The sequence below is a fragment of the Argopecten irradians genome, chromosome 2 (assembly GCF_041381155.1).
Source record: "Argopecten irradians isolate NY chromosome 2, Ai_NY, whole genome shotgun sequence".
Taxonomy (NCBI): Eukaryota; Metazoa; Mollusca; class Bivalvia; order Pectinida; family Pectinidae; genus Argopecten; species Argopecten irradians.
The window spans coordinates 58,127,578-58,141,490 of NC_091135.1; the positions used below are offsets into that span (position 1 = coordinate 58,127,578).

A 13,913-nucleotide genomic window follows, 5' to 3' on the forward strand; every position below is an offset into this window, starting at 1 on the left:
CCAATAGAGGTAAATCCTATAAATCGCTACTTGTCCTAGAGTTCTGCATGGATTGTAACCAAATTTGGCCGCAAACATCCTTGGGGGAAGGGGAACAGAACTTGTATAAATTTTGGCTCTGACCCCCTGGGGGCAGGAGGGGCGGGGCCCAATAGAGGTAAATCCTATAAATCGCTACTTGTCCTAGAGTTCTGCATGGATTGTAACCAAATTTGGCCGCAAACATCCTTGAGGGAAGGGGAACAGAACTTGTATAAATTTTGGCTCTGACCCCCGGGGGCAGGAGGGGCGGGGCTCAATAGGGGAAATAGAGGTAAATCCTATAAATCGCTACTTGTCCTAGAGTTCTGCATAGATTGTAATCAAATTTGGCCACAAATATCCTTGGGGGAAGGGGAACAGAACTTGTATAAATTTTGGCTCTGACCCCCCGGGGGCAGGAGGGGCGGGGCCCAATACGGAAATAAGAGGTAAATATTCAAATTCATTCAGAAAAGAAACGATGAACCTGTATTCAGAACATGATTTGATATTACAAACCAGGTGAGCGATACAGGCCCTCTGGGTCTCTTGTTTTTTGCTGGGCACCAAGATCCCTCTGGGATCTCTTGTAATAATTGAAGTTTGTTATATATCTCAGAAAGCAACTTCTTCTCCAAAACTTGGAGACCTAAAGTCCTGAAATTTGACTCATAGCATGCTGGGACGAAGGGCTACCAAATTTGTTCAAATTAATGAGCTTTACCTTCATTCAAGGTCACAGGGGTCAAATAGGCTGAAATATCTTGATACGACTTCTGCTTAATAACCAAGAGGCCTAGGGACCTGATATTGGGCCGGTGTCATGCTGGGACATAAGGGCTATCAAGTTTGTTCAAATAAATGACCTTGACCATCATTCAATGTAATAGGGGTCAAATAAACTGAAATCTTTAAAGGACTTCTTCTTAATAACCAAGAGGCCTAGAGACCTGACATTGGGGCTGTCGCATGCTGAAATGAAGGGTTACCAAGTTTGCTCAAATGAATGACCTTGACCTTCATTCAAGGTCACAGGGGTCAAATAGGCTAAAATTTTTAAATGACTTCTTCTTAATACTCAAGGGGCCTAGGGACCTGATATTGGACCTGTGACATGCTGGGTTGAAGGACTACCACATTTGTTCAAATTGATGATCTTGACCTTCATTCAAGGTCACATGGGTCAAATAGGTTTAATCTTTAAACAAATTCTTATTAAGCATGAGATGTAGATACCTGATATTGGGCATCTGATGTTTGTTAAGTATGAACCATGATTACTAGATAGCAAGTGAGCGATTCAGGCCCGTTGGGCCCTTTTTACTTTGTGTTGTATTTCAGAAGTCATATTTGAATTAATGCTAAATTACATAAAGGAGTTATACGTGTATACATTGTCAGGATATTCCACTCAGATCCTATACTGCCTGTATAAGTAAAGTTCTGCATACCCCCCTGTCATTACTGTCAATGAAATAATTTACAAATGTTTTGTGAAGTTTGTTTGTTTATTCATTTGATTGATGGATATGGTTTTAAAGCAATGGTTCAAATCAAAACACATTTCACAGATGATCATAATTTGAATAGATTATTGTTATTTGTCTGATGTTGTTTTCACAATAAAAAGTGGTGTTAGTGAAGGAAATCTTCAGAGAAAAAACTCTTTCCTATGATGTGCACCCCGTTAGATGTGATGCTACTGTTAACATTAATGTTAACTTCATTGCTTTAGACTGTAGAACCCAACTTTGGTTTTCTTTCATGTTTAAATCTCGGTATAAATTGTTTCAGCATAAATTTTACAGTGTAATGTCTTGTTTTGATATAGTTTCCATGTGAATTTGTATAGAAGGATAATTTGTATTAGGAGATTATTCTAGTAGTTGTACTGTAAGAATGATCTAAAAGACGTAACTCTTTTACAGAATGCCGATTTCATCACCAGAGTAGCACACGAGAACATCATTGTTGCCTTGACTCCACTTCTTGAGAACAATTATCCTACGCAAGAAATCTGTGGCTTCTTCAGTAAGGTGAGTCATTCTATTGAAGCAATAGTGAATACACAGTGTGTGCTCAATTAAACCTGGATATTTAACTCCGCTCATTACGTGGATTCAATACATTTTACCTGTATTCAGTTTTGTCACAAATTACATGCGTCTAGAAATGTAATCATTAAATCTGCATCTGCCATTTTTAGTTCACCATCATCAGATGTTGGGCTATTCAAATCGCTTTTTGTCTGTAGTCCATCATCCGTTTTTACGTCCGTTAACATTTCTTGTTACAGCTATTTCTCAGAAAATACTGAAAGGATCATTCTCAAATTTCATATGTATGTTCCCCTAGGACCCTTGTTGTGCATATTGCATTTTGAGATCAATCGGTCAACAGGCAGCCATCTTGGATTTTGAGGCTAAAGTTTGTTACCACTATTTCTCAAAAAGTGCTGAAGGGATCTGTCTCAAATATATATGTGTCAGTATAATGTGACCGGGTGGGGTGTGTTGCTTGGTGTCTTCGGCGGCATGCTTCAGTGATATAGCACTATAAAAAGGGCAACAGTTCCACTATACAAGAAGACACAACATGAATATACCGCAGTCTCCCGAAACATGCACCTCGCACAACGTACACGCAACACACCACATACATGGGAGGCCGTCCTTACATGACCATAGCTGTTAATAGGACATTAATTAATCAAACAAACAATCCGTCAACAAGATGGCTGACAGGCCGCCATCTTTGATTTTGACAATTAAAGTTTTTTACCGCTATTTCTCAGAAAGTACTGAAGGGATCTTTCTCAAACTTCATGTGCAGGTTCCCCTAGAGGTCTTATTATGCATGATACATTTTCAGACCAATCGGTGAACAAGATGGTTGACAGGCTGCCATCTTGGATTTTGATAGTTGAAGCTTGTTACGCTATTTCTCAGAAAGTCCTGAAACAATCTGTCTCAAATTGTATATATAGGTTCCCCTGGGGCCCTAGTTGTGCATATTGCATTTTGGGACTGATCGGTCAATAAGATGGTCAACAGGTCACCATCTTGGATTTTGAAATTTGAAGTTTGTTACTGCTCTTTCTCAGAAAGTACCGAAGTGATGTGTCTCACATTTTTAGCCCACCATCATCAGATGGTGGGCTATTCAAATCGCCTTTCGTCCGTGGTCCGTCGTCCGTCCGTCCTTCCGTCCTTCCGTCCGTCCGTTAACAATTCTTGTTACCGCTAATTCTCAGAAAGTGCTGAAGGGATCTTTCTCAAATTTCATATGTAGGTTCCCCTAGGACTCTAGTTGTGCATATTGCATTTTGGGACCGATCGGTCAACAAGATGGCCGACAGGCAGCCATCTTGGATTTTGATAGTTAAAGTTTGTTACCGCTATTTCTCAAAAAGTGCTAAAGGGATCTTTCTCAAATTTTATGTACAGGTTTCCCTAGGACTCTAGTTGTGCATATTGCATTTTGGGACTGATCGGTCAACAAGATGGCCAACAGGCAGCCATCTTGGATTTTGATAGTTAAAGTTTGTTACCGCTATTTCTCAAAAAGTACTGCAGGGATCTTTCTCAAATTTCATATAAAGGTTCCCCTAGGACCTTGTTGTGCATATTGCATTTTGGGACCGATCGGTCAACGAGATGGCCGACAGGTGGCCATCTTGGATTTTGATAGTTAAAGTTTGTTACCGCTATTTCTCAAAAAGTGCTGAAGGGATCTTTCTCAAATTTCATATACAGGTTCCCCTAGGACCCTAGTTATGCATATTACATTTTGGGACCGATCGGTGAACAAGATGGCCGACAGGTGGCCATCTTGGATTTTGACAGTTAAAGTTTGTTACCGCTATTTCTCAAAAAGTACTGAAGGTATCGTTTACAAATTTCATATGAAGGTTCCCCAAGGACCCTAGTTGTGCATATTGTTAATTGGGACCGATCGGTAAACAAGATGGCCGACCGACGGCCATATTGGATTTTGATTGTTAAAGTTTGTTACCGCTATTTCTCAGAAAGTACTGAAGGGATCTTTCTCAAATTTTATGTGTAGGTTCCCCTTGTACCCTAGTTGTGCATAGTACCTTTTAGGACTGATGCATAATGCCTTTCGGGACTGATAGGTAAACAAGATGGCCAACCGGCCGCCATCTTAGATTTCATTGTTGAAGTTTGTTACCACTATTTCTTAGAAAGTACTATAGCGATCTGTCTCAAATTTTATATGTCATGTGTTTGAAAAAGTTTGAAAAGCAGGGAAAAGATCCCTCTTTCCATTGTCAGACATAGATCTTTCTTTGGTGGGCGCCAAGATCCCTCTGGGATCTCTTGTATATGTAGGTTCCCCGAGGACCTTAGTTGTGCATGTTGCATTTTCGAACCAATCGATCAACAAGATAGCTGGCAGATAGCCATCTTGGATTTTGATAATTGAAGTTTGTTACTGTTAAATGTCACAGAAAGTACTGAAACGATCTTTCTCAAATTTCATATTTAGTAATATGTAGTAAAAGTTTAAAATGTAGAGAAAAGATCCCTCTCTTCATAGTCAGACATAGATCATTCTTTGGTAGGCGACAAGATCCCTCTGGGATCTCTTTTAAATGTATACCTGTATTCCGGTTACCTATTGTAGCTTTGTGGTTGAGGAATATTTATGTCTGATTACAAAATGGGAGGGGTGGGGGTTGTATTGTTGGCCTTGTCTATTTTTATTGCCTCCTTTGTGATATTATAACTAGTCGAGATAAGGAAATAAATAAAAACCTGTAGATATAGGTTATAGGTTATACTATATCTACTGCAGTGATGTTATAGATTATACTATATCTATGGCAGTGATGTTATAGATTATACAATATCTATGGCAGTGATGTTATAGATTATACAATATCTATGGCAGTGATGTTATAGATTATACAATATCTATGGCAGTGATGTTATAGATTTTACAATATCTATGGCAGTGATGTTATAGATTATACAATATCTATGGCAGTGATGTTATAGATTATACAATATCTATGGCAGTGATGTTATAGATTATACTATATCCTATGGCAGTGATGTTATAGATTATACTATATCTATGGCAGTGATGTTATAGATTATACAATATCTATGGCAGTGATGTTATAGATTATACAATATCTATGGCAGTGATGTTATAGATTATACTATATCTATGGCAGTGATGTTATAGATTATACTATATCTATGGCAGTGATGTTATAGATTATACTATATCTATGGCAGTGATGTTATAGATTATACTATATCTATGGCAGTGATGTTATAGATTATACAATATCTATGGCAGTGATGTTATAGATTATACAATATCTATGGCAGTGATGTTATAGATTATACTATATCTATGGCAGTGATGTTATAGATTATACTATATCTACTGCAGTGATGTTATAGATTATACAATATCTATGGCAGTGATGTTATAGATTAACTAGATGGCAGTGATGTTATAGATTATACAATATCTATGGCAGTGATGTTATAGATTATACAATATCTATGGCAGTGATGTTATAGATTATACAATATCTATGGCAGTGATGTTATAGATTATACAATATCTATGGCAGTGATGTTATAGATTATACAATATCTATGGCAGTGATGTTATAGATTATACAATATCTATGGCAGTGATGTTATATAGATTATACAATATCTATGGCAGTGATGTTATGTTATACTATATCTATGGCAGTGATATTAACTATGGCAGTGATGTTATAGATTATACAATATCTATGGCAGTGATGTTATAGATTATACAATATCTACTGCAGTGATGTTATAGATTATACAATATCTATGGCAGTGATGTTATAGATTATACTATATCTACTGCAGTGATGTTATAGATTATACAATATCTATGGCAGTGATGTTATAGATTATACAATATCTACTGCAGTGATGTTATAGATTATACAATATCTATGGCAGTGATGTTATAGATTATACTATATCTATGGCAGTGATGTTATAGATTATACAATATCTATGGCAGTGATGTTATAGGTTATACAATATCTACTGCAGTGATGTTATAGATTATACAATATCTATGGCAGTGATGTTATAGATTATACAATATCTATGGCAGTGATGTTATAGGTTATACAATATCTACTGCAGTGATGTTATAGATTATACAATATCTATGGCAGTGATGTTATAGATTATACTATATCTATGGCAGTGATGTTATAGATTTATACAATATCTATGGCAGTGATGTTATAGATTTATACAATATCTATGGCAGTGATGTTATAGATTATACAATATCTATGGCAGTGATGTTATAGATTATACAATATCTATGGCAGTGATGTTATAGATTATACAATATCTACTGCAGTGATGTTATAGATTATACAATATCTATGGCAGTGATGTTATAGATTATACATATCTATGCAGTGATGTTATAGATTTACAATATCTATGGCAGTGATGTTATAGATTATACATATCTATGGCGTGAGTTATAGTTATACAATATCTATGGCAGTGATGTTATAGATTATACAATATCTATGGCAGTGATGTTATAGATTATACAATATCTATGGCAGTGATGTTATAGATTTTATCTAAATATCATATCTATGCTGCAGTGATGTTAATTGATAGATTATACAATATCTATGGCAGTGATGTTATAGATTATACAATATCTATGGCAGTGATGTTATAGATTTTACAATATCTATGGCAGTGATGTTATAGGTTATACTATATCTACTGCAGTGATGTTATAGATTATACAATATCTATGGCAGTGATGTTATAGGTTATACTATATCTACTGCAGTGATGTTATAGATTATACAATATCTATGGCAGTGATGTTATAGATTATACTATATCTATGGCAGTGATGTTATACATTATACAATATCTATGGCAGTGATGTTATAGATTATACAATATCTATGGCAGTGATGTTATAGATTATACAATATCTATGGCAGTGATGTTATAGATTATACAATATCTATGGCAGTGATGTTATAGATTATACAATATCTATGGCAGTGATGTTATAGATTATACTATATCTACTGCAGTGATGTTATAGATTATACAATATCTATGGCAGTGATGTTATAGATTTACAATATCTACTGCAGTGATGTTATAGATTATACAATATCTACTGCAGTGATGTTATAGATTATACAATATCTATGGCAGTGATGTTATAGTTATGATAGTTATACTATATCTACTGCAGTGATGTTATAGATTTATACAATATCTATGGCAGTGATGTTATAGATTATACATATATCTACTGGCAGTGATGTTATAGATTATACAATATCTATGCAGTGATGTTATAGATTATACAATATCTACTGCAGTGATGTTATAGATTATACAATATCTATGGCAGTGATGTTATAGATTATACAATATCTACTGCAGTGATGTTATAGATTATACAATATCTATGGCAGTGATGTTATAGATTATACTATATCTATGGCAGTGATGTTATAGATTATACAATATCTACTGCAGTGATGTTATAGATTATACAATATCTATGGCAGTGATGTTATAGATTATACTATATCTATGGCAGTGATGTTATAGATTATACTATATCTACTGCAGTGATGTTATAGATTATACAATATCTATGGCAGTGATGTTATAGATTATACAATATCTACTGCAGTGATGTTATAGATTATACAATATCTATGGCAGTGATGTTATAGATTATACAATATCTATGGCAGTGATGTTATAGATTATACAATATCTATGGCAGTGATGTTATAGATTATACAATATCTATGGCAGTGATGTTATAGATTATACAATATCTATGGCAGTGATGTTATAGATTATACAATATCTATGGCAGTGATGTTATAGATTATACAATATCTATGGCAGTGATGTTATAGATTATACTATATCTATGGCAGTGATGTTATAGATTATACAATATCTATGGCAGTGATGTTATAGATTATACAATATCTATGGCAGTGATGTTATAGATTATACAATATCTATGGCAGTGATGTTATAGATTATACAATATCTATGGCAGTGATGTTATAGATTATACAATATCTATGGCAGTGATGTTATAGATTATACAATATCTATGGCAGTGATGTTATAGATTATACAATATCTATGGCAGTGATGTTATAGATTATACAATATCTATGGCAGTGATGTTATAGATTATACAATATCTATGGCAGTGATGTTATAGATTATACAATATCTACTGCAGTGATGTTATAGATTATACAATATCTATGGCAGTGATGTTATAGATTATACAATATCTATGGCAGTGATGTTATAGATTATACAATATCTATGGCAGTGATGTTATAGATTATACAATATCTATGGCAGTGATGTTATAGGTTATACAATATCTACTGCAGTGATGTTATAGATTATACAATATCTATGGCAGTGATGTTATAGATTATACAATATCTATGGCAGTGATGTTATAGATTATACTATATCTATGGCAGTGATGTTATAGATTTTACAATATCTATGGCAGTGATGTTATAGGTTATACAATATCTACTGCAGTGATGTTATAGATTATACAATATCTATGGCAGTGATGTTATAGATTATACAATATCTATGGCAGTGATGTTATAGATTATACTATATCTATGGCAGTGATGTTATAGATTATACAATATCTATGGCAGTGATGTTATAGGTTATACAATATCTACTGCAGTGATGTTATAGATTATACAATATCTATGGCAGTGATGTTATAGATTATACAATATCTATGGCAGTGATGTTATAGATTATACAATATCTATGGCAGTGATGTTATAGATTATACAATATCTATGGCAGTGATGTTATAGATTATACAATATCTACTGCAGTGATGTTATAGATTATACAATATCTATGGCAGTGATGTTATAGATTATACAATATCTATGGCAGTGATGTTATAGATTATACAATATCTATGGCAGTGATGTTATAGATTATACAATATCTATGGCAGTGATGTTATAGGTTATACTATATCTATGGCAGTGATGTTATAGATTATACAATATCTATGGCAGTGATGTTATAGATTATACTATATCTATGGCAGTGATGTTATAGATTATACTATATCTATGGCAGTGATGTTATAGATTTTACAATATCTATGGCAGTGATGTTATAGATTATACAATATCTATGGCAGTGATGTTATAGATTTTACAATATCTATGGCAGTGATGTTATAGATTATACTATATCTATGGCAGTGATGTTATAGATTATACAATATCTATGGCAGTGATGTTATAGATTATACAATATCTATGGCAGTGATGTTATAGATTATACTATACTATATCTACTGCAGTGATGTTATAGATTATACAATATCTATGGCAGTGATGTTATAGATTATACTATATCTATGGCAGTGATGTTATAGATTATACAATATCTATGGCAGTGATGTTATAGATTATACAATATCTATGGCAGTGATGTTATAGATTATACTATATCTACTGCAGTGATGTTATAGATTATACAATATCTACTGCAGTGATGTTATAGATTATACAATATCTATGGCAGTGATGTTATAGATTATACTATATCTATGGCAGTGATGTTAAAGGTTATACTATATCTACTGCAGTGATGTTATAGATTATACAATATCTATGCAGTGATGTTATAGATTATACAATATCTATGGCAGTGATGTTATAGATTATACAATATCTATGGCAGTGATGTTATAGATTATACAATATCTATGGCAGTGATGTTATAGATTATACAATATCTACTATGGCAGTGATGTTATAGATTATACAATATCTATGGCAGTGATGTTATAGATTATACAATATCTACTGGCAGTGATGTTATAGATTATACAATATCTATGGCAGTGATGTTATAGATTATACAATATCTATGGCAGTGATGTTATAGATTTATACAATATCTACTGCAGTGATGTTATAGATTATACAATATCTATGGCAGTGATGTTATAGATTATACAATATCTATGGCAGTGATGTTATAGATTATACTATATCTATGGCAGTGATGTTATAGATTATACAATATCTACTGCAGGTTATTATACTATATCTACTGCAGTGATGTTATAGATTATACAATAATCTATGGCAGTGATGTTATAGATTATACAATATCTATGGGGGCAGTGATGTTAAAAGATTATACAATATCTATGGCAGTGATGTTATAGATGATACTAATATTAGCGATTATTCAATATCTACTGGCAGTGATGTTATAGATTATACAATATCTACTGGCAGTGATGTTATAGATTTTATACAATAATCTACTGGCAGTGATGTTATAGATTATACAATATCTACTGGCAGTGATGTTATAGATTATATATCTATACATTATTATGATGGCAGTGATGTTATAGATTTATACAATATCTATGGCAGTGATGTTATAGGTTATACAATATCTCTATGGCAGTGATGTTATAGAGATTATTACAATATTCTATGGCAGTGATTGTTTATAGGATTATACTATATCTACTGGCGGCAGTGATGTTATAGATTTATACCTATATCTATGGCAGTGATGTTATAGATTATTACATCATATCTATGGCAGTGATGTTATAGGTGATTATACAATATCTATGCCAGTGATGTTATAGATTATACAATATCTATGGCAGTGATGTTATAGGATTATACAATATTCTATGGCAGTGATGTTATAGATTATACAATAATCTATGGCAGTGATGTTATAGGTTATACAATATCTACCTGCAGTGATGTTATAGATTATACTATATCTACTGCAGTTGATGTTATAGATTATACAATATCTATGGCAGTGATGTTATAGATTTTTACAATATCTATAGGTTATACAATTTCTACTGCAGTGATGTTATAGAGTACTACTCATATTATGGCAGTGATGTTATACAAGTTTATACTAATATCTATGGCAGTGATGTTTATAGATTTACAATTTCTATGGCAGTTGATGTGATAGATTAGACAAATATCTACTGCAGTGATGTTATAGATTATACAATATCTATGGCGCAGTGGATGTTATTAGATTATACAATATCTACTATGGCAGTGATGTTATAGATTATACAATATTCTATGCAGTGATGTTATAGAATTATAACAATATCTAACTGCAGTGATGTTATAGATTGATTACAAAATATCTACTATGCAGTGATTGTTATAGATTATAACAATATCTATGGCAGTGATGTTATATAGGTTTACAATTTTCTATGCAGTGTGTTATAGAATATCTATCTGATGCATTTATGTTATAGATTATACAATATCTATGCAGTGATGTTATAGATTAATATCAATATGCTATGGCAGTGATGTTTATAGATTATACTATATCTATGCAGTTGATGTTATAGATTTACAATATCTATGGCAGTGATGTTATTAGAATATACCATATCTACTGCAGTGATGTTATTAGATTATACAATATCTTACTGCAGTGATGTTATAGATTTATACTAATCTATGGGCAGTGGATGTTATAGACAAGTTATACAATAATCTATGGCAGTTGCAGTGATGTGTATAGATTATACAATATTCTATGGCAGTGATAGTTATAGATTATACAATTACACTTGTAATTGGCAGTAATTGTTATAGGGTTATACTATATCTACTGCAGTGATGTTATAGATTATACTATAAATCTATGCAGTGATGTTATAGAATTATACAATAACTATGGCAGTGATGTATATAGATTATACAATATCTACTGCAGTGATGTTATGTATATAGTCTACTCGCATTGATGATCATATCGGATTATCAGGTATCGTATGGGCAGTGATGTTATAGATTTATACAATATCTATAGGCAGTGATGTTATAGATTATACTATATTCTACTATGCAGTGATGTTATAGATTATACACTATATCTATCTATGGCAGTGATGTTATAGATTTATACAATATCTATGGCAGTGATGTTAATAGATTATACCAATATCTACTGCAGTGATGTGAATAGATTTTACAATATCATTTGGCAGTTGTATGTTATTAGATCTATACAATTATCTACTGGCAGTGATGTGATATTAGATATTTACAAAATCTATTGTGCAGTGATGTTAAAGATTTTACATATATCATACTGCAGTGATGTTATATAGATTATACCATATCTATGGCAGTGATGATATAGATTATTACTAATATCTACTTGCAGAGTGAATGTTATAGATTATACTATTATATATCTATGGCAGTGATGTATATAGATTATACTATATCTACTGCAGTGATGTTATAGATTTACTACAATATCTATAGTGCTAAGTGATGTTATAGATTATACAACATATCTATGGCAGTGATGTAGTAGATTATACAATATCTATGGCAGTGATGTTATAGATTATACATTATCTAACTGGCAGTGATGTTATAGATTATATACAAGATATTATGGCAGAGATGTTTATAGATTATACAATATCTATGGTGCAGATGATTTTTAGATGATGTATATCCATGGCAGTGATGGTTATATTATATACTATATCTACTGCAGTGATGTTATAGGAATATACAATATCTATTGCAAAAGTGATGTTATAGATTATACAATGATATCTACTGTGGCAGTGATGTTATAGATTTACAATTATCTAGAGCAGTGATGTTATAGGTTATACTATATCTACTGCAGTGATGTTATAGATTTATACAATATCGTATGGCAGTGATGTATTAATAGATTATTACAATATCAATGGCAGTGATGGTTAAGATAATACAATATCTATGGGCAGTGAATGTTATAGATTATACAATATCTACTGCAGTGGATGTTTATAGATTATACAATATATCTATGGCAGTGATGTTATTGATTATACTATAATCTATGGCAGGTGATGTTTTAGATTATACGAATATCTACTGCAGTGATGTTATAGATTATACAATATCTATGGCAGTGATGTTATAGGATATTACAAATATCTATGGCAGTGATGTTATATAGTTATACACAATATCTGAGGGCAGTGATGATATAGATCATATACAATATCTATGGCAGTGATGTTATAGATTTATACAATATCTAATGGCAGTGATGTTATAGATTATTCAATAACTATATCTATGGCAGTGATGTTATAGATTATACATAATATCTAGGGCAGTGTGTATGTTATAGATTATACAATATCTATGGCAGAATGATGTTATAAGTGATTATTATAGTGGCAGGGTTATGTTATAAATACAATCTATGGCAGTGAATGTTATAGATTATACAATATCTACTGCAGTGATGTTATAGATTATACACATGATCTAGCTGGCAGTTGATGTTAATAGGTTATACTATATCTAGACTGGCATTGAGAGTTATAGATTATACAATATCAATATGGCAGTGTGATGTTTATAGGATTATACAATATCTAAGGCAGATTGATGTTATAGAATTATACTAATATCTATTGGCAGTGATGTTATAGATTATATACAAATATCTATGCGCAGTGGTTGATATAGATTATACCAATATCAATGGCAGATGATGTTAAAAGGAATCATACAATATCTACTGCAGTGATGTTATAGATTATACAATATGCTATGGGCAGGTGAAGTTTATAGATTTATACAATATCTACTGCAGTGATTGTTATATAGATTATACAATAGTCTATGGCTCGTGAAGTTATAGGATTATTACAATATCTATGGCATTGGATGTTATAGATTATACTATATTCCATGGCAGTGATGTTATAAA

At 32.4% G+C, this 13,913-nt stretch overlaps 1 protein-coding gene across 1 annotated transcript in view; it reads left to right on the forward strand.

Annotated features, from left to right (window-relative positions):
• The window catches only part of LOC138316057 (C-Maf-inducing protein-like), a 176,970-nt gene that overhangs the window by 117,662 nt on the left and 45,395 nt on the right, over positions 1-13,913 (forward strand). Inside the window, exon 6 of the mRNA XM_069257536.1 lies at positions 1,950-2,057. Coding sequence (XP_069113637.1) covers positions 1,950-2,057 — 108 coding nt within the window. The remainder of the gene's footprint in view (positions 1-1,949; positions 2,058-13,913) is intronic.